This window comes from Procambarus clarkii, chromosome 91, assembly GCF_040958095.1.
Source record: "Procambarus clarkii isolate CNS0578487 chromosome 91, FALCON_Pclarkii_2.0, whole genome shotgun sequence".
Taxonomy (NCBI): Eukaryota; Metazoa; Arthropoda; class Malacostraca; order Decapoda; family Cambaridae; genus Procambarus; species Procambarus clarkii.
This window is the reverse complement of record NC_091240.1, coordinates 16,501,402-16,523,915: the sequence shown is the minus strand read 5'-3', so window position 1 is coordinate 16,523,915 and position 22,514 is coordinate 16,501,402. Positions and strand designations below refer to the sequence as shown.

At 49.0% G+C, this 22,514-nt stretch overlaps 1 protein-coding gene across 3 annotated transcripts in view; it reads left to right on the top strand.

The window, feature by feature from the left end:
- The window catches only part of PNPase (polyribonucleotide nucleotidyltransferase 1), a 343,937-nt gene that overhangs the window by 66,270 nt on the left and 255,153 nt on the right, over positions 1-22,514 (top strand). For all 3 annotated transcript variants that reach the window (XM_045767790.2, XM_045767791.2, XM_069318828.1), the window contains exon 4: positions 21,433-21,594. In XM_045767790.2, coding sequence (XP_045623746.1) covers positions 21,433-21,594 — 162 coding nt within the window. The remainder of the gene's footprint in view (positions 1-21,432; positions 21,595-22,514) is intronic.

The following is a 22,514-nucleotide window of genomic DNA, read 5'->3' as shown; positions in this document are numbered from 1 at the left end:
TCTGCCTCGCGGTCTCGCCTCTGGTTGGTGATCGGGTGGCTTCGTGGTAGGTGTCCCACCTGCGTACTTCTTCTTGGCGGCAGTATGGGGTAATTTGGCGGTCCTTTCTTTTCCTCCTGTCCCTTCTTAGGTGACTGCAGTTGTTCACGTCGGCTTGGTTTTTCTGGGGGGGGGGGGGGGCTGTCGTCTTACCACGTACTGTCGCCTCTTTTCGTGCGGCGCTGGAGGAGCCGCACGAAATGCTTTCCTTGACTTGAAAATGCGAAAGACCTTGCTTTCGGTCTTCGTGTTGCTTCTGCACCATTAGTAAGCTGTCTCGTGCCTTGTTTCACCTCCGGCCTGATTGTGCGCCGCTTGCACTGTCCTGGTCTCTGGTCAGCGTGCTCTGTCTTCTCTTCGGTTGGTGGTGCCCCTTCGGTTCCGGTTCGTTTTTCGTCGGCTCTTTTTTCCTGTTGGCATTTGCCTCTGGGGGTCGGGTCGCTGGGCTTCTTGGTCCTCCGCTGGGGTTTTTCTGCTCCTTCAGTTTTAGCGTTTTGGTGGTTCGGTGGCAGCAGTCTCCATCTTTTCTGGCATGGGATGGGGCTGCTGCGTTCTGGAGGGGTCCTTGGTTTGTTGGTGCTGTTATTTGCGTGCCTCGACATGTGTCCGGGGCGTGGTTTGAGTTGATCCGGTTTCCGTTCTTCCCTGTTCGTGGGTGACAGTGTCCCGGGTTGTCACCCGTGTTCTTGCGGCTAACCTGCCTGTGTTCTTCCCCCATGTCCGTGGCGGTCGTGGCTTCGCTGCTCTTGCTGCCATATGGGCGGTGTGTTCTTGCTGTCATTCGGGCACAGATCTTTGGTGTTCGTACTTGGGCCTTGCTGCTCGTTGTCTCATGTTGTTCCCGGGCCCTTTCGGGGCTGTGGCGCCTTGGGTTGGCGTTTGCTGCCGGTTGTCTCACTTCCGTGGGGGGGGGGGTGCTTGGTGTCCGCCTCCCAGTTCCGTAACTTTGACCTTCCTCTGTGGGTAGTTAGCTCCGGGGAGCTGACGGGGCTTCCCCCAGAAAACCAGCTTTGAATGTAATGAAACGCCATTTTATGGGTAAGACTTGGAGGCTCCCCAGCAACCCTCCCTCCCTCCGGTCGGCGGTTTTTCGCGTGTTTTGACGTCCAGCCTCAGAACTGATGGGTGGATAGCCGGCGTGGGAGGTCTGGGGCTTCCCCTTCCCCCTCCCGGGGAGGGGGGAGCTGTGCAGACAGCGGCGCAGTTACGTGTGACATCATACTAGTTTGCTTGTTTTCTGTTGGGGAGTTATATAGGAGAATAGGGGTTTGTTTTGGAATGCTTACCTTTCTGGATGCTTGACCTGGTCGATGGCAAACATAGAAATCTTCCAACCACACGGGGGTTTCCATAGGCCATTACTCCCCTTGCCTCTCTGAGAGGGCCAGGTTCTGGCTGTGGTCCCCGGTAGGCCTAAGAACTCCATACACATGACTGATGCCAAAGTCTGACATTAGGATATCAGCCTGGTACAGCTCCGGGGAGCCTCCGGGTCTCACCCAGAAAATGGCGTTTCATTACATTCAACGCTGGTTTTTTTACTTATATAAAGTATACCCTAAATATATCCCTAAATCATTATAATTATTATAATTATCCGTATAGTTTGTTTTTTCAGGGGTTATATTTTCTTGACTTCATTTCAACACATATTGACCTTCAATTTTCACATATTAGAGTACGAATGCCGAACAATGTTTATTAAAACAGTCAAGTAAATTAATGAATTAGAACTACCTTATACATTGTCGATAACTTCAACTGCAATTATCTGTAAAACTAGAATTTCAACATTGAGTCAGCTTAAAAAAATTCAGTTTCTGACCGATTCTCATAATTTTTACATATAGTGTGCTCCAATGTCTGTTCTACAATCCTATTAGAATGGGTTCTTTATAAACTCTAAATGTTTTGAGTTATAAATTTTGTTGTCTGAATTTGGTGCATATTTCAAAGGCCATATTGACGATTTCTGGGGGAAGCCCCTCCATGGCTGATATGGATATCCTAACTATTTTGCATCAGTTGATGTGGGTGGAGTTCTAGGCCTACTGAGGACCACGAGCCAGAACCTGGCCCCCTCAGAGAAGCACGAGGAGCAATGGCCCATAGAAATGCACATGTGATTTGGAGCATTCTATATCTGCCATCGACCGGGACAGGCACCCAGAAAGATAAGTGCCACAAAACAAACCCCTATTCTGGTTAACAACAAAAATCATCAAACGAGTGGACAGAACTCCCCAAAAGAAAAATGAGCAAACAAGCATGACGTCACATGAGCCGGGCCGCATGTCTGCGCTGATCCCCCCCCCCTCTCCCCGGGAGGGGGAATGGAGAGCCCCAGACCCCCACGCCGGCAATCCCCACTTCATTTCCTTGGCTGATGGGATTGTGCACGGTCGTGTGGCTCCAGCTCCAGTCTTCTCTCAGTGTTGTTCATTGTTTTCAGTGCTGCTCCTACAGTGGTTGTGTGAGCTGGGAGTAATATTCTCAGGTACTCGGGTTGCATGTGCTTAGGGGTTTCCTTCCCTGAGTGCCCTGTTAGTACCGCCTTTGGGGCTTGGGGTTGCCTTCCACAAGTCACCTTGGGTCTACCTCTGTTGGCCTTTTGCTGCTTGGTGTTTGGCTGCCCCGAGTGTATGGGGGTTTTCCCCCATTGTTTACCTTGGGGTAAGTGGTAGTTATTGCACTGGTGGGGCACGGAGTGTTGCGTAGCTAGTTTTCACCTATAACAGCGGCCGGCTCTGTTCCCTCTGGGTACGTTGTCCACTTGCTTGGCTTTTGTTTTCTTTTTGCTTGGTGGGGGGTCTGACTTGCATTCTCCCACCCCTCCTTATATTGGGGTGTGTTTTGTGTGGTGGCACCCCCCTTGCTTCGTCCTCATGACTGAACACGTCCCATGGGTTCAGCTTTTAGCAGTTTGCTTAGTAGTTTGTGGCACCGGTTAGCAGTGCCCCGCCTGGGATAACCCTTAGCAGACCCAGTCTAAGGGCCCTCGAAAACCCCGCGGGGGCTCTCGGGTCTGATGCAGGAGACCCTTGCGTCCCCTCTCGCTTTGTGCGAGTTTAAGGGTTGCTCTGTCCCCTTGTCTCAGTACGACTCTCATTGTTTTTGCCTCCGTCATGCTGCCTGTTGAGTCAGTGACACATTAGACCCTGAGTCCTACAAACTCTGTTGCTTGTTCGTGACTCAATTCACCCAGACTGATGATGATTTTCTTCGGGTGCAGGCAACACACACGTTGCAGGGTAGGTTTAGATTATTGCAACGAGCTTGGGTTGTCGCTTCCCCGGATTCCCCGAGGCTGCCCCTCTTTACCTATAGATACTCAGACTTGGGGATGTTGGTCGCTTTGGCCTTGGTTCCGTCCGCGCCCCCTCGTTCTTCTCCTTCGGTGATTCATTCGCCCTCCCCCCCTTCACCTGCTTCCGGCCCCTAGCGCATGAGGGGCCACCCATCCACCCATTCAGGGTGGCTGCGGAGGCATTCGAGACTGTTCCTCCTGCCGATGCTCAGGGGTCAGACCAGTGGGCCCCTTCTCTTCTGGCTCTTTCGGCTGCCCCAACCTTATCTTGTGAGGCCGGGGCTTTGGAGGACGACCGGCCCCGAGGCCTGGAGTGGAGGTTCCCTGGGTTGGGGAGAAGCTGACTTGGGGTCCTTGGGCTCCGTTGGACCTCACCTGGATTTCCATCCTTCTGAGCGGGGCTTACTGCTGCAAGGAGTGGGATTTTCTTTTCACCCCCCTCTGCGTACTATTTGGACTTGGGTTCCGCTCCTCCCTGGGTTAGGTTCCGTGTCCCTTTTGATTCTTCAGTTTTGTCTTTCCGGAGGTTTTTGACTCCCGCATCTCGCCGCCTGAGGTGCGGTTGGCCATTGTGGCTTACCTTCTGCATGACCCGGAGTATGCCTTCATAATGGCTCCTCCTTTGTTCAGGTTTAGATCATTGTGTCTTTACTGGGTGTGTTACAAGGTTCCGGGGTCGTCGTGGCTTGCAGACTGCCCCTTGTTTTCGCTGGATGCTTGGGACTCGTTCTGTCGGACCTGCATGTTTGAGTGGCGCGAAGTGTTGATGGTGGTCCAGGTTTACCTGGGGGGGGGGGTGATTTTGCGCATCTTAATGAGTGCCTTTTCGCTCCTGCCCTTTTGCGGGATATTGGTGCGGTTCAGCTTCATGTGCAGGTTCCTTCCCTGTTGGCTGTGCTTGTGGCTGAGGACTTACGCGTTCATGGCTTTTTGGCTTTGGTCCTGCATTTCTTTTCCCTTCTGGAACTATCTTCGGATTGGCTTGCGGAAGACATGCAGGCGCCTGGGGCCGTTCCTGGGTCTGGTGCCATAGTCTCGGCTGCTCGTGTATTGTCTGCTCTTTTGAAGCTGTTTGCGCCAATCCTGCGAGAGGCGTTGCTACGGTTTTTCGATGCGCGTTTCGCGTGTCGACAGGCCGTCTTTGCTTCCTCCTTGGAATCCGCTTGGGCCCTGGGTCTTAGATTGTCTTCTCCTTTTTGTCTTCTGCTTTTTGAGGCCTCTGCAGTTGAGCGTTATATTCAGGCGGCTTCTTCCACTTGACGCCCTATGTCTAAATTGTTGGTACTCCGAGGGAACCGGGGGCTCCTTCCTAGCGGGGTTGTGCCTGGGCTCGCAGTTCCGTTCGTCGGGGTTGGCCACAGGTATCGGGTTCGGTGCCGGTTCCGCCTGCGGTCCCGCCTGTGCTTGGTCGGAGCGGTGTTCGCTCTGCTTGCAGGTCGGGTTCTCATAAGGGGCAGCTACCCTTTCGCGGTTTGCCCCATTGATGGGGGGAGGCTTGCTCTGGGCGGTGGGGGGAGGGAGGCTTGCTCTGGGCGGTGGGGGGAGGGAGGCTTGCTCTGTTCGCTCGTTCTTGGTCTCAAAATTTGTGGGCTCTTCGGGTCGTTTCTCTTGGCCTGCGGTGGCGTTGGGTGGCTCCTCCTCCTTTGGGGGGGTTCTTGGCTGACGGGGCAGGCTTCCTCTCCTGCGCTGTCAGGTCATCTTGGAGTGGGTGCGCTTGGGCATGGTCGAAATGACGACGTCTCTCAGGTGGGTTTCCCGCCTGTTCCCAGTCCCGAAACGGGACTGTGCGGACCTGCGGTTCATTCTGGACTTGTCTTGTCTGAACCCATAGGTTTCTTGCCCCTCGTTTTGGATGACCACTCTGTCCCAGATCCGGCTTCTGTGGGAGCCGGGCACTTGGATGGTGTCCCTGGACCTCAAGGACGCATATTGGCACGTCCCTATTCATCTGGGGTTCCGGGACTGGCTCTGTTTTGTTGAGAGGCGTCAGAGTTTCTGCTTTCATTGTCTCCCTTTCGGGTTGAATCTGGCACCTTGCGTGTTCGCACGCCTTACCCGGGTCGCGGTGGCACGCCTGCATCTATTAGGTGTTCGGGTGTTGACTTACCTCGACGACTGGCTGGTTTGGGCTTCCAGTCGGTCCGTGTGTCTGCTTGCCAGGGATTTGGTGCTTTCCCAGCTCGCCGAGTTCGGGTTCCTGGTGAACTGGAGGAAGTCCCATCTGGTTGCCTCCAAGGTTTGGTCCTGGCTGGGACTCTTGGGATGTGGGACTCTCGGACCGCTTCCTTGTCTTTTCCTCCGGTGTCTCTCCTTCGGCTGCGCTCCCGCCTGTGCTTATTTCTGGGGGGCTCCCGGGTCACCCGGTGGTTGCTCGAGGGTCTGTGTGGGAAAACTTGACTCATGTAATTCATTTAAATTTATAATATTTTCGATAGCTACGAAGGATCACCACTTTTTGTGAAAAAGTGGTAAACTTGGTAGAGCAAGTGGTTTGATATTAATTCCATGAACTAGTGTCCTATGAATGTTCTAAATTAATAATACATTGAATATTAAAGGGACTGTATATTATGAATCAAATTCACTCACCCAAAATGGGGGGGGTTATATGCTAAAAGATTTATACAGTATCCACTCAATTTAATGTGCCTTTACTCACCATACAAGCTTAGATGTACAGTTATGGTGAACAAAACATGTAAATACTTATATATAACATTTGTATATAAAAGCAAAAACAGTATGGTGACAAGTCAGGTGAGGTAAGGGAGGGAGGGATTGGCAGCCAGTGGCGTGCCACTGGCTGCCACTGGCTGTCACTGCCACTGCCACTCAGCATACCAACTTAGTGGCTCGTTATGGTGAACACGAATGTAGATACTTATATATAGCGTCTGTATATAGTGAATAAAAGCAAAAACAGTATTGTGGGAGGAGAATGTGGGTGAGTCAGATGATTTGAGGGAGGGCGTGTTTGGCTAGCTGGTACACGGCGGTCACTCCTCATTACTTTTTGACTCATAATAGCTACTTAGTGGTTCGTTATGGTGAACAAAACATGCAGATACTTATATATAACCTATGTATATAGTGTAATAACTGACAAAGTATTTGTTCACTGATTGATGAACATAATTGAATCAACAATATGCACACCATTGCTGACCTGGAGAGAAATTGCTGACCTGGAGAGCGTGCAGAGATCCTTTACTGCTAGAATCCACTCAGTAAAGCATCTAAATTACTGGGACCGACTATAGAGCCTAAATCTGTACTCCCTTGAGCGCAGGCGGGAGAGATACATAATTTTTTACACATGGAAAATAATTGAGGGGCTGGTCCCAAACCTGCACACAGAAATAACATCACATGAGACCAAAAGACATGGCAGGATGTGCAGAATACCCCCGTTGAAGAGCAGAGGTGCAACAGGTACTCTGAGAGAGAACTCTATCAACATCAGAGGCCCGAGATTTCAACACGCTTCCACTACACATAAGGGGCATAACTGGCAAACCCCTCACAGTGTTCAAGAGAGAACTGGATAAGCACCTCCAAAGGATACCTGATCAACCAGGCTGTGACTCATACGTCAGGCTGCGAGCAGCCATGTCTAACAGCCTGGTTGATCAGTCCAGCAACCAGGAGGCCTGGTCGACGACCGGGCCGCGGGGACGCTAAGCCCCGGAAGCACCTCAAGGTAACCATATTTTTGAGTACAGCGATGATTCACTCATTTTATTATATAAATATATCAAACTACACACTATTGAATAATATTACAGCAAAAAAACTATGAAAAATCAATCAGAGACATTGAAATAATTAGGTAATTATCTCTTTGTGGCAACTCCGGCCTGACAGCTGGCGATCAACAGACGGCCTGGGACGCACACTGACTTAGCGCCTGTTTTTTGCCAGACTTCCCCGCCCTATAGCGGGCAATATATGCCACTTACGATTTTTTTACTATTTTTCCCGTGATCAGTGAACACAAATTAACAGGTTAGGAATAAAAAATATTTTTTTTTTTCAAAATTACATGCGGCTGTGGGGAACAAAGGATATTATACCCCTAGCATGTTAAGGGTTAAGGTAGGTAAGTTATTATGTCTCTACAAGCAACAATTAACAGCTTAGCTGTGAAAATAAGAAATATGAAATCAGCTGCCACGTTCCACTGACGACGTGTTGCGTCGAGCAAGTTGTTGCACGTGAAGGTGGAGTAGCCTAACTCTTCGCTTGACGTGGACTCGGGAGCTGTAAGGCCATTACAATGTAGAAATCTTCTACGTAAATAATAAAAGATATATCTAATAATACGGAATTCTTCCTAATATGATTTAAATGATATATCTGATATTGTAGAATACTTCTTCAGACAATAATGAAATAAATCCCTATATAAATTACGGAATACGGCTAGAGAGTAAATGTACTGGATTTTTGTTGTAAATAAATAGCCTAACAACAACTAGCCTAAATATTAACATGTGATCACAGTGTTCAATAAAAGATAATTAATAGTTGCTGGGCCAAGTGTCCGTTGGTCTAGGGAACAATTCCAGTTCTCCGTCTTGAAACTACTGTTGCTAAGACGTCAACTGCACGCCGGAGAATTGTTTAGTTCCAGGACTCTGCCGTTATGTGCCAAAATAACGTGGCACCGTTCTCGTGGTTGTAGGAGCGAATAAAATGACACTAAGCAAGTTCCTTGCAATGGCGCCTCTCTTGCACGCTACTAACACGCTGCTAATATGGCGTCGCTAATTGGAATGGAATCTCTTTCCTCCCTGGCTGTGATACGCATGTGCAGAACGCTCCAAAGTATTCTCGAGCGTAACGTATTCTATTTACTTATATAGTGGCACCTCGATTAACGAGCGACTATCTACGAGCATTTCGAGTAATGAGCGAGCCACTCGCAGCAAATTTGTCTCTATTGACGAGCTTCACCTCTATTAACGAGCAAAACCACATGGTGCTTCCTAATGTGTCGCGGGTTCTTGCAAATTCTCGGACGCCTCCGACGCCAGTGTTGCTGTTGTATCGCGCACGGCAAGCATCCCTCTGCAATTATTTGCAATTTTTTTTTTTTGTGGTTTTGTAACTACAATTTGTGACGCATGATGTCGCCAAAGAAGCTGCTTGCTAAAGATAGTGTTGTCAAGAGGAAGAAAGACACAATTACTGTGGATTTGAAGAAGGAAATTTTAGCAAAGCATGAGCGTGGTGTCTGTGTGACTGATCTCACAAGGGAGTATGGCAGGTCCACATCAACAATTTGCACCATTAGTAAGGGGATGAGGAGGTAAAGGAGGATGCTGCCTCTAACAGTGAGATCAGAGAAGTGTTGGGAAGTGTTCCTAAAACTGTGTACAGTTACATTTGTGTTCACCATAGCGCACCACTAAGTTGGTATGGTGAGTGCAGTCAATAAAAGGTGGCCACACACAGTCAGAAGACAATGCCACCACCCTCCCTCCCACAGCATTACTCCTCCATCCATGGAGCACAGCGCTAAATATCACCACAATCCTGATCAGAACCCTGGTCAGTTTTATCACAGTCAGGGGTCTTCTGTAATAATATCATCGCTAAATAATAGCAAGAAAATGTATATTATGGCATTTTTAGGCAATGCTGTGGTCACAAGCTGAACAGCAGTGCTGTGAGCTCATGCTGCATGCATCAGGCTTGGTAGCTCACTCGATAATCAGGCCCCTTGTTGGGACTGGTTAGACTTGAGGGTGCGCGATCCGGGCATAATTCTTCAGTACTCGGGCTGCTTGCATCTAGGGTTCCCTTCCCTAGGTGCCCTGTAAGTACTGCCCTTGGGGCTTGGTTCCTCCTTCCACAAGTTCCTTGGGTTCTGCCTCTGCTTGGGCATTTGCTGCTCGGCTTTCGGTCACCCTTTGTGTGCTGCGGTGTTCTGGCATCCTGGTTCATCTTGGGTAGGAGGCAGTTTGCACTGGTAGGGACGCAGGGTATTGCGCAGCTAGTTTTCACCTCTCATAGCAGCCAACTCTGTTCCGCCTGGGTACGCTATCCTCTTGTGGGGTTTAGTTTTTCTTTTTGTTTTCCTGCCTGGTAGGGGGGTCTATCTTGGTTGTTGCCCCTCCTTGTGTATTGCTTACGCTACTCTATTCTGTTGGTATTCCCCTGCTTGGTCCCCGTGAGTGTACACGTCCTGGGGGTTCAGTTAATTAGAAGTTTGTTTGGAAGACTTTGGCACCAGTTAGCAATACCCTGCCTGGGCTTCTCTGAGCGTGAGTTCCATCTCAAGACCCTGGGAATCCTCGTGGGGACATGCGGGTCCAATGGATGTGACTCCTGAGTCCCCCCTTCGCTTTCTGTGAGTTTGAGGGTTGCTCTGTCCCCTTGTCTCAGGGTGACTCTCATTGTTTTTGCTTCCATCACACTGCCTACTGGGTTGGGGATACTTTTGACCCTGAGTCCTGCGAGTTTTGTTGCTTGCTGGTGACTCATTTTACCCAGTCTACTGATGATGTTATTCGGGTACAGGCAGCGTAAGCGTTGCATGTTAGGTTTCGATTGTTGCAGCCGCCAGGTTGGTTGCTGACTCAGAAGTCCTGAGGCTGCCCCGTTTTGATTATAGGGACCCCGGACTTGGGGGTGATGGTCGCTTCAGCCTTGGTTCAGTCCACACCCCCTCGTCCTTTCCCTACTGTGGTTCGGTCTGGTCTCCCCCCCACCCTTTCCTGCTTCTGGCTCCGAAACGTCTGAGGGTTTCAGGATCGAGGAAGGGTTTAGGTGGTATTGAGACTTGGGCGGTCTTGGGGGATGCCCCTTCAGGGACTGGAGATGGAGGCATTCGAGTCTTTCCTCCCTACCGAAGTGTCTGGGTCTGATCAGTGGGCCTCCTTTCTTCCCGTTTCTATGGCTTCTATGGCTGCACTGGCCTCTTCTTTTGTGGCTGGGGCTTTGGGAGATGACTCGGCCCCAGTGCCTAATGTGGTGGCTCCCGGGGCAGGGGAACGGCCTGGTCCCTTCGGGTGCTTCGGTCCTGTCCTTTTGGAGGTTTTCCGCGTCCCGCATCCCTCCTGCTGTCCCAGGTCCAGTTTCTGTTGGAGCCGGGGGCTTGGATTGTGTCCCATAGACCTCCGAGATGCATATTGGTATGTCCCGATTCATCTGGGTTTCAGGGACTGGCTCGGTTTCGTTGTGGGGCATCAGAGTTACCGCTTTCATTGTCTCCCGTTCGGGTTAAACCTGGCATCTTGGGTTTTCACACCCCTTACTCGGGTCATGGTGGCCCGTCTGCGTCTCTTAGATGTTCGGGTGTTTGCCTACCTCAATGACTGTCTGGTCTGGGCTCCCAGCTGGTTCGCTTGTCTGCTCGCCAGGAATTTGGTTATTTCCCAGCTTACCGGGTTCGGGTTCTTGGTGAACTGAAGAAAGTCCCATTTGGTTCCCTCCCAAATTCAGACTCGGCTGGGTCTTGTGTAATTACCTAAGTGTAATTCCCTAAGTGTAGTTACAGGATTAGAGCTACGCTCGTGGTGTCCCGTCTTCCCAGCACTCTTTGTCATATAACGCTTTGAAACTACTGACGGTCTTGGCCTCCACCACCTTCTCTCCTAACTTGTTCCAACCATCTACCACTCTGTTTGCGAAAGTGAATTTTCTTATATTTCTTCAGCATCTGTGTTTAGCTAGTTTATATATATGACCTCTTGTTCTTAACCCTTAAATGGCGCATAGCTATATACCATTTGACACCCACAGGCGCATACCAAAAAAAAAAAAAAAAAAAAAAAAAAAAAATTGTTTTTTCTTCCTAACCTGTTAATTTGTGTTCACTGATCATGGGAAAAATAATAAAAAATCGTAAGTGGCATATATTGCCTGCTATAGGGCGGGGAATTCTGGCAAAAATCAGGCGCTGACTCAGCATGCGTCCCAGGCGGTCTGTTGATCGCCAGCTGTCAGGCCAGAGTTTCCACAAAGAGATAATTACCCTAATTATTTCAATGTCTCTGATTGATTTTTTGTAGTTTTTTTGCTGTAATATTATTCAATAGTGTGTAGTGTGATATATTTATATAATAAAATGAGTGAATCATCGCTGTACTCAAAAATATAGTGTGCATATTGTTGATTCAATTATGTTCATCAAACAGTGAACAAATACTTTGTCGGTTATTACACTATATACACAGGTTATATATAAGTATCTGCATGTTTTGTTCACCATGACGAACCACTAAGTTGGTATGCTGAGTGGCAGTGGCAATGGCAGGCAGTGACTGGCTGCCACTGGCTGCCACTCCCTCCTTCACCTCACCTCACCTGACTTGCCACTATTCTCCACCCACCATACTGTTTTTGCTTTTATATACAGACGTTATATATAAGTATTTACATGTTTTGTTCACCATAACTGTACATCTAAGCTTGTATGGTGAGTAAAGGCACAAAGATGTAGCTACTCACACAGTCAGCTGGTGGCGGCCGCCCTCAAGGCCAGACGCACTAATATTTCTCCTACAACAATACTGTTTGTGGTGTTATTATGATATATACACACATTATATATAAATATCTACCTGTTTTATTCACCATACTTGTACAAGTAAACTGGTATGGTGCCCAAAGACCATCGTGGTCATCAGTAAACAACATGATAAGTCTTGCAGACGACGCTCCTCCCTCACCAAAATGGCGGCTCCCAACCTCCTACTCTCGCTGTTATCTCACTGTATACACACGTTATATATAAGTATCTACATTTGTGTTCACCATAGCGAACCACTAAGCTGGTATGGTGAGTGCAGTCAATAAAAGGTGGCCACACACACTCAAAAGACAATGCCACCACCCTCCCTCCCACAGCATTACTCTTCCCTCCATGGAGCACAGCGCCAAATATCACCACAATCCTGCTATTATCAGAACCCTGGTCAGTTTTATCACAGTCAGGGGTCTTCTGTAATAATATCATCGCTACGTAATAGCATGAACAAGTATATTATGGCATTTTTAGGCAATGCTGTGATCACAAGCTGAACAGCAGTGCTGTGAGTTCATGCTGCGTGCGTCAGGCTTGGTAGCTGACTCAATACTGAGGGCCCTAACACCCGGGAGTTTGGCCCACGATTTTTTTAAAAATGGCGTCTGTTTACAAGAGCCCTTGTAGTATTGGACCAGTATTGGACCGTTAATTACAAATGAAGGTACGTACACAGAGGACAACAAAGAGATTAGTGAAATTCTAAGAAGCCAGTATGAGGCTATGTTTAGCACACCAATAAACAACATGAAAGTTGATGACCCAGACAGCTTCTTTATGAATGACATTCAAGCTGCAGATAATATAACGGATATTACCACAAACTCGGAAGACTTTGAAAGAGAAATTAAAATATGCCTATGCACTCAGCTCCTGGGCCTGACTCATGGAATTCAATATTCATAAAGAAATGTAAAGTACCAGTAGCGAGAGCACTCAGCGTAATATGGAGAAAGAGCCTGGATACAGGGGAGATACCAGCAGCACTTAAATCTGCAGATATAGCTCCGTTGCACAAGGGGGGGAGTAAAGCCTTGGCAAAAAATTATAGACCAGTTGCACTAACATCACACATAATAAAAGTGTTTGAAAGAGTGATTAGGAATCAAATTTCTAGTTTTATGGAAAACAATGAATTGCACAATCCAGGACAACATTGATTTAGAGCGGGAAGAGCCTGTCTGTCACAGTTACTCAACCACTATGACAAAATCACAGAAGCCCTAGAAGAAAAGCAAAATGCAGATGTTGTATACACAGACTTTGCAAAGGCGTTCGACAAATGTGACCATGGGGTGATAGCTCACAAAATGAGGTCAATGGGAATAACTGGAAAAGTAGGACGCTGGATACTCAATTTCCTGTCGAACAGAACACAAAGAGTAACAGTCAATCAGATAAAATCGAGTCCAAGCGATGTTAAAAGCTCTGTACCTCAAGGTACAGTCCTTGCACCGCTACTGTTCCTTATTCTCATATCTGATATAGACAAAAATACACGCCACAGCTTCGTGTCGTCCTTTGCAGATGACACAAAAATCAGCATGAAAATTACCTCTGCTGAAGACATTGAAAAACTACAAGCAGATGTCAACAAAGTTTTTGATTGGGCAGAAGAAAATAACATGATGTTTAACAGTGATAAATTTCAGGTACTCAGGTACGGCAAAAATGAGGATCTGAAACATAATACAGGGTACAAAACACAATCGAATCTTCCCATAGTAGAAAAACAGCATGTCAAGGATTTGGGAATAATGATGTCCGACGATCTAACGTTTAGGGAGCATAACCAAGCAAATATCGCGTCAGCCAGAAAAATGATCGGATGGATTACGAGAACTTTCAAATCCAGGGATCCCATCACAATGGTTGTACTCTTCAAGTCACTTGTGCTGTCCCGTCTCGAGTACTGCTCAGTACTCACTTCCCCCTTCAGAGCAGGAGAGATTGCTGAAATAGAGGGAATACAGAGAACATATACGGCACGCATAGACGAGATAAAACACCTAAATTATTGGGATCGTCTCAAAGCTCTCCAAATGTACTCTCTAGAAAGGAGACGAGAGAGATACCAAATAATATACACATGGAAAATACTGGAGGGTCAGGTCCCAAATCTACACAGTAAAATAACAACGTACTGGAGTGAACGATATGGAAGAAAATGCAAGATTGAACCAGTGAAGAGCAGAGGTGCCATAGGCACAATCAGAGAGCACTGTATAAACATCAGAGGTCCGCGGTTGTTCAACGTCCTCCCAGCGAGCATAAGAAATATTGCCGGAACAACCGTGGACATCTTCAAGAGAAAACTGGACGGTTTTCTAAGAGAAGTTCCGGATCAGCCGGGCTGTGGTGGGTACGTGGCCCTGCGGGCCGCTCCAAGCAACAGCCTGGTGGACCAAACTCTCACAAGTCGAGCCTGGCCTCGGGCCGGGCTTGGGGAGTAGAAGAACTCCCAGAACCCCATCAATCAGGTATCAACCAGGTATCACATGATGCAATGCGCAATTTACTGCAAGTCGGTCAAAGCATCATATGATGCGATGCGCAATTGAAGGGTTAAAGTTCCAGGTCTCAGGAAATCTTCCCTATCGATTTTATCAATTCCTGTTACTCTTTTGTATGTAGTGATCATATCACCTCTTTTTCTTCTGTCTTCTAGTTTTTGGCATATATAATGTCTCTAACCTCTCCTCGTAGCTCTTGCCCTTCAGTTCTGGGAGCCACTTAGTAGCATGTCTTTGCACCTTTTCCAGTTTGTTGATGTGCTTCTTAAGATATGGGCACCACACAACTGCTGCATATTCTAGCTTTGGCCTAACAAAAGTTGTGAACAATTTCTTTAGTATATCGCCATCCATGTATTTAAAAGCAATTCTGAAGTTAGAAAGCGTGGCATAGGCTCCTCGCACAATATTCTTTATGTGGTCCTCAGGTGATAGTTTTCTATCTAGAACCACCCCTAGATCTCTTTCTTTATCAGAATTCTTTAAAAATTTCTCACATAATATATAGGTTGTGTGGGGTCTATGTTCTCCTATTCCACATTCCATAACATGGCATAATATTAATGCAACATTAACATTAAATTCCATTTGCCAAGTGGCGCTCCATGTACTTATTTTGTCCAGGTCTTCTTGAAGGGCATGACAATCATCTAAGTTTCTTATCCTTCCTATTATCTTAGCATCATCAGCAAACATGTTCATATAATTCTGTATACCAACTGGTAGATCATTTATGTAGACAATAAACATCACTGGTGCAAGAACTGAACCCTGTGGTACTCCACTTGTGACATTTCTCCAGTCCGATACATTGCCTCTGATCACAGCCCTCATTTTTCTATCAGTCAGAAAATTTTTCATCCATGTTAGAAGCGTACCTGTCACTCCTCCAATATTTTCCAGTTTCCAGAACAACCTCTTATATGGAACTCTGTCAAAAGCTTTTTTTAGGTCCAGATAGATGCAGTCAACCCAACCATCTCTTTCCTGTAATATCTCTGTTGCTCGATCATAGAAACTAAGTAAATTCGATACACAGGATCTTCCAGATCGAAAACCATACTGTCTGTCTGATAATATATCATTTCTCTCCAGGTGTTCTACCCATTTAGTTTTAATTATTTTTTCCAATATTTTGACTATTACCTGTACACTTGTCAATGATACCGGTCTATAATTAAGGGGGTCTTCCCTGCTTCCACTTTTGTAGATTGGAACTATGTTAGCCTTTTTCCACACATCAGCTACAACTCCTGTAAACAGGGATGCCTGAATGTGTGTGGGACACTCGGACCGCTTCCTTGTCTCTCCCTCTGGAGTCGCTCCTTTGGCTGCAGTCCTGCCTTTGCCTGTTTCTGCAGGCAAAAGCTGTGCAGACGGCAGCACAGCGACATAGTGACGTCATGCTCGTTTGCTCATTTTTGCTTGGGGAGTTCTGTCCACTAGTTTGGCTCTTATTGGCAATTCTTCACCAGAGTAGGTTTTTTGGGGGCGCTTATCTTTCTGGGTGCCTGACCTGGTCGATGGCAGATATAGAAGGCTTCCAACCACACAGGGGTTTCTATAGGCCATTGCTCCTTGTGCCTCTGTGAGGGGGCCAGGTTCTGGCTTGTGGTCCCCGGGAGGCCTAAGAACTCCATTCACACTGACGCCAAAAGTTTAATGGCATATCAACCATTCACACTGACTGAATCCAAACTCTAATGATATTCATATCAGCTTGGATAGCTCCAGGGAGCCTCAGGGTCTCACCCAGAAAATGACATTTCATTACATTCAATGCTGGTTTTCTGTGGGGAGCCCCTATGGCTCCCTGGAGCTTATCGGGCTAATGTATGTTATGTTAGACTGGGGCATTAGCTATGGAGTTCAGACCTACCAGGAACCAGCGCCAGAACCTGGCCCCTTTAGAGAGGTTTCAGGGAGCAATGGCCCTGGATAACCCCACTGTGGTTGGGGGTTTTCCCTTATCTGCCATCGACCAGGGTTAGGCATCCAGAAATGTAGGCATAACAAAACAAACCCCACATGGTAAGAAACTAAAACAAAATAACGAACAGAGAGGTAGAAACTCCCTACAATCCAAAGGAAACAAGCAAACAGGCAATTATCACAATTTACTGTCACGCCGGTCGTCCGCACAGCCCTCCCTTCCCTGAGAGGGGGAGGGGGGCCCCCTGGGCCTCACCATGCCGGCTGCCTTCAGTTCGTAAGCTAGTGTCAACCGGGATAGACGCTTCTCTGGCCTCAAATTCCTGGGCGGTGTTTGCCTTGTCTGGCATTCTCTACTGTCTTTGTGTGGTGGCCCAGGAGTACCTCATCAGTACTGGGGCTGCATGCGCTTAGGGGCTTCCTTCCCTGGGCGCCCTGTGAGTACTGCCCCTGCGTGTCAGGGGTTATCATCCCTGGGGCGTTCGGGAACCGCTCCCGTAGGGGTTCTTGCTGCTCGGTATTTGCCTCGCCCTTGGGGCCAGCTGCGGGCTTGGGGCCCTTGTTTGGCCTTGGGTAGGGAGTGGTGGTGTGCTGGTTAGGGCATCAAGGTGTTGTGTGACCTGCCACTTAAGCTGCGACCGGTTCCTGTTGCTTTGGGGACGGTGTACTTTTGTGGGGTTTTTCTTTTGTTTTGTTTTTGTTTGCCTGGTGGAGGGTTGCCTCGTAGGCCTATAGTTTCCCTGATACTGTTTTGGTGGCCCTCTGTTAGGCCCCCGTGCTTGTACACATCCCAGGGGTTTCAGTCTTATCATCTACTCCTTGTTTTGTTTGGGTTTTTTAACCGGTTAACAACACCTTGCCCGGGCGTCCCGTAGTTGTTACCATACGGGCCCTGGAAACCCCTGTCAGGGCTCGGTGGACCCATGGATGCGTCTCCCAAGTTCCAGCCTGCCTTGTGCGGGTTTGAAGGTTGCAGTGTGCCCTTTTCTTAGGGTGACAGTCACCTGTTTTGCCTCCGTCATGCTGCCTGTTGGGTCAACGACACCTTTGACCCGGAGTCTTGCGAGTCATGTTCTCTGCTTGTGCTCCAGTTTTACTCTGAGGATGTTCCTGTTAGGGTACAGCCATCATCAGCGTTGCATGTTAGGTTTATATTACTGCAACGCACTAGGTTGGTTTCCCACCCGGATGCCCTGAGGCTGTCCTGTTCTGGTTTCATGGACCCGGACCTGGGGGCGTTAGTTGCTTCGGGTTTGGCTCCTTCCTCGCTCTCTGGTTCTTCCCCTGTGGTTCATCCTGCACCTCCCCCCTATGTCTGGCTCCAAAACGTCTTGAGAGTTTCGGCCTCGGCACAGGGTTTAGTTGGTAATGAGGCTCGGGCTGCCTTGGGGGCTGCCCCATTCGGGTCGGGAACGGAGGCATTTGAGCCGGTTCCTGCCAAGGAGAGGTGGGGTCCTCCTGCTGAACCCCACCAGCAGGTCCCATCTGCTGGTGGGACCTCTGGGTCCCACCAGAGGGTGGTGGCGTGGTGATCACCCTGCTCGATGTTTGGGTTCTCATAAGGGGCGTTGGCCCTTTCGCGGTTCGCCTCATTGACGGGACGATGGGGGCAAGGCTCGCTCTGTTTGCACACACTTGGTCCCACGATTTGTGGTCCTTTTCGGTCGTGTCATCCGGCCTGCGGTGGCATTGGGTGACCTGTCCTCCTTTGGGGGGTTCGGGACTAACAGGGCAGGTTTCTTCTGCGCTTCGTCAAGTCGTCTTGAAGTGGGTGCGCTTGGGCATAGTCGAAATGACTCTGTCCCTCAGGTGGGTTTCCTGTCTGTTTCCAGTGCCGAAACGGGACTGTGCAGATCTGAGGTTCATTCTGGACTTGTCCCGTCTGAACCCCTGGATTTCTTGCCCCTCCTTTCGGATGACTGCTCTGTCTCGGATCCGGCTTCTGTTGGAGCCGGGTGCCTGGATGGTGTCCCTGGACCTCAAGGATGCTTATTGGCATGTTCCTATTCATCCGGGGTTCAGGGACTGGTTAGGTTTCGTGGTGGGGCGTCACACTTACTGCTTTCGCTGCCTACCTTTTGGCTTGAATCTGGCACCTCACATTTTCACGCGTCTGACCCGGGTTGCGGTGACCCGTCTGTGTCTTCTAGGGATTCGGGTTTTGGCCTACCTCGACGACTGGCTGGTGTGGGCTCTTAGTCGGTCAGCTTGTCTGCTCGCCAAGGATATGGTTCTTTCCCAGCTTGTCAGGTTCAGGTTCCTGGTTAACTGGAGGAAGTCCCATCTGGTTCCATGCCAGGTTCGGACCTGGCTGGGTCTTGTTTGGGATTCTCGGACCGCTTCCTTATCTCTCCCTCCAGAGGCGTTGCTGCGGCTGCGGTCCCGCCGTCGGCTCTTTCTGAGGGGGTCCCGGGTCACTCGACGATTGCTCGAGAGGTTGTGCAGGAGTCTAAACTTCGTCGTGCTAGTCTACCCGCCTGGTCAGGTTTGGCTTCGGCGACTGTTTTGGTTCCTTCAGGGACGTCCCTTCTGCCTCTCTCGCGATCATTGGGTTCGTCCTCCAGGGGCCTTGTGTTGGTTGCTGCGTCACCTGCTTCCTCTTCGGGGTTTTTTGGGGTTCGGTGTCTTGGCGCCTTTCCGAGCCTTCGCTTGATGTGTTCACGGACGCGTCGTCTCTCAGCTGGGGCTTTGTGACCAGTGCTCACCAGGCTGGCCAGGGACGGTGGGGTCCGTCCTTCCGTCGGGCTCACAGCACAGCTCGGGAGTTCGCGGCAATCTGGTTCGCGCTTCGGAGGGTTCGGGTCGCTCGGGGATCGACCATTCGCCTCCATTCGGACTGCTCTCCAATGGTTCATTGCCTGAACCGCAGGGTTTCTCTTCGATTCTTGGCTCTTTGGGGTTGGTCCCTTCGAGTGGTTCGTCTGCTGAATTCTCGGGGTTTGGCTCTCTGTGCGGTTTATGTCCGGGGAGTGTCCAACGTCCTGGCGCACAGCCTGTCTCGCTTCATTCCCCTATCCACGGAATGGACAGTCAACGACGACTAGTTTCCTCGGATCTGCCAGACGTACGGTTTCCCAGACGTGGACCTCTTCATGTCGGCGTGGTCTCGGCATCTCCCAATCTATGTGACGCTCTTCCCCGACTGCGAGACATTCGCTGTGGATGCCTTTCGGCAGGACTGGTCAAGGTGGGGTTACCTGTACTTCTTCCCCCTGGTCCAGCTGTTGCTTCGGGTTCTGGTTCGGTTGGAGACCTTCCCGGGGAGAGTAGTCCTTGTGGCCCCTTGGTGGCCGGCCCAACCTTGGTTTCCAGCGCTATTGGCTCGGTGTCCGAACCCAGGGCGTTTCCCGCGGCTCCGACTCTTTCAGCAGGTTGGCCCAGTCTGGTACGGGGCTGGTTCGACCTTCTCCTCTGCTCTTCACGTCTGGTCATTTTGATGCGGGTGTATCACCATTTCTATGATGATCAGGTGGCTTTGTTGATGGTGTCCCACCTGAGAGCTTTGTCTCTGCGATAGTATGAAGTTTCCTAGTGTTCTTTTCGCCATTTTCTTGCTCTTCGTAGGTTGTCTTAGCTTTTGGATCGGATTGTCTTGTGGTTTCTTGACCTTTTTCAGAACCGTCATTTGATGCCTATTACTGTCGCCTCATATCGTGCGGCACTGGTGGAGCCGCTCAAGCTAGTGTTCGGGGTGGATGTCACATCTGCTCCATTCCATAAGCTTTCTCGTGCTATATTTCATCTCCGGCCTGCTCATGTGCCGCCTGAGCCGCCCTGGTCCTTGGACAGGGTGCTCTCCTATCTTTCCTCTCCTCGGTTTGTGGTTTGTGGTGGCCCCTTCGGTTCCAGATTGTTTTTCCAAGGCTTTGTTTTTGTTGGCATTGGCCTCTGGGGGCCGGGTAGGGGAGCTTCATGCTCTCCTTTGGTGCGGGGTTTCTGCTCTTTTGGTCCTGGGGGGTAGGTTTGTCCGTTTGCAGCCTTCTCCATCTTTTCTGGCGAAGAACGAGACTGCTGCTTTTCGGAGGGGTCCGTGGGTCATTGATGCTTGGTTGGTTCGGCTGGGGGTGCATCATGTGATGTGTCCAGTTGCGGCTCTTCGCCGTTACCTGCGCTTCAGGTGAAGTGGCTGGGGGTGCACTTTGGGGTGATCCGGTTTCCCTCGTTCCCTGTTCCAGGGCTCGGTCTATCAGGTTGTCCGCAGGGTTATTAAGTCTAGCCAGCCTGCGGTCTATCCTCACGCCCATGACGTTTGGAAGTTTGCAGATTTGGCTGCCTTGTTTGATAACATGTTTTGGGCTCATATTCGGGCGCGTGGATTTTGGAAGTCGAACAGGGTCCTGGCCGCCCGTTATTTGGTGAACGTACCTGCTCCTCGGCGTTCTTGTGTTGCTTTGGGTCGCAGGTTGCAGCCAGTTGTCTCGACTTCGCATTGAGGAATTTGTGGTTGCTGCCTCCCAGGTAAGTCCCTATTTTCCTTCTCTTTGGGTATGTAGCTCTAGGGAGCTGTAGGGGCTTCCCACAGAAAACCAGCGTTGAATGTAATGAAACGCCATTTTTTGGGTGAGCCCGGAGGCTCCTTGGCTACCCCCCCTCCCATCCAGTCGGCGTTTTTTTCGCGTTGGTTGAAGCCTAGTTTCCGAACTGAAGGCAGCCGGCGCGGTGAGGTCCGGGCCCCCCCCCTTCCCCTCTCGGGGAGGAGAGGGCTGCGTGGACGACTGGCGCGGCAGTAAATTGTGATAATTGCTTGTTTACTTGTTTCCTTGGGATTGTAGGGAGTTTCTACCTCTCTGTTCAGTTTTTTGTTTTAGTTTCTTACCATGTGGGGGTTTGTTATGTTATGCCTACCTTTCTGGATGCCTAACCCTGGTCGATGGCAGATAAGGAAAACCCCCAACCACAGTGGGGTTATCCAGGGCCATTGCTCCCTGAAACCTCTCTGAAGGGGACAGGTTCTGGCGCTGGTTCCTGGTAGGTCTGAACTCCATAGCTAATGACCAGTCTAACATAACATACATTAGCCTTATAAGCTCCAGGGAGCCTCCAGGGCTCACCCAGAAACTGGCGTTTCATTACATTCAACGCTGTTTTTTTTTTTTGCATGTTGTCAGCATCAGCAGCACTTGCAGTATCAGATATCCCATGGATGGGACCAGTTGGATCAGTGCGCATGGGATTAGTTGATGGAGAAGTAATTATTCAACCAACTCGACGAGAATTGTCCAAGAGTTCACTCAATCTTGTTGTGAGTGGAGCTGAAAATAAGCTTATAGGTAAGTTTCAGTGTTAAACTTTTGTTAATTTAATTTATTTATTAACATAATTTTTTTTAATTTAGATAATAAATAAGAGCAAATATTTATGTGTACAGTAGATTCAATAATATTCCATATTTGCATTCATATGAAATTTGTATTTCTCAAACACTCCCTTTGTTTATTTATGTATCGCCAAATTTCAGTATCTTGATTTTTCATATCAAACTCAAAATTAAAATGAGTCACAGAGTTTGTTTTAATTGTGCTTAATGGGTTTGCTATTACATTAGCTATTTCTACCAATGTTGTACCCCACCTGCAAAATTTGAAAGAATTGCAATATGAGTAATATTAACACTTTCGCGCTACCTGGACGCGCCGGCGCGTTCGGTTTCGTCTAACGTAAACGCATAGTGGACATAAAGTTATGTCTACTTTTAAAATATTTGTATAAAATTCAATTTTAATCCGATTTCATTGGGGTTTGTTTCAAACGACGCGCCATGAAGTTCTCTTTCTCACCACTAGACCACCAGGCGCGTCGGCCTGCCCGGTCACGTGACGGGCCCATTGTTTTCGTGTCACGTGTCGTGAGTCGATCACGCTCCCCTCGCGCGCCAAACTCGAGCATTTTTACCCGTTTCCGTGTGGATTATACCCAATTACTTCATCAAAAATGGATCAAGGTCAAGGCCCAAGCACTTCTACAAGCACTCAAGAAACATTGAGAGAACTTGGGGTGTACACATGTGGCACAATTAGAATGCTACGTGGCGCCCCAAAGGTATTGCAAGCTCTAGCCAAGGGTAAACTTCTACTGGATACCACAGTATACCGCCGCAAAGATAATACCTTCATTCTCCTGTGGAAAGACAAGCGAGTGGTTTCAATCATTACCAACATCCACAATGCAGACACTCAGCGAGTTCAGCGAA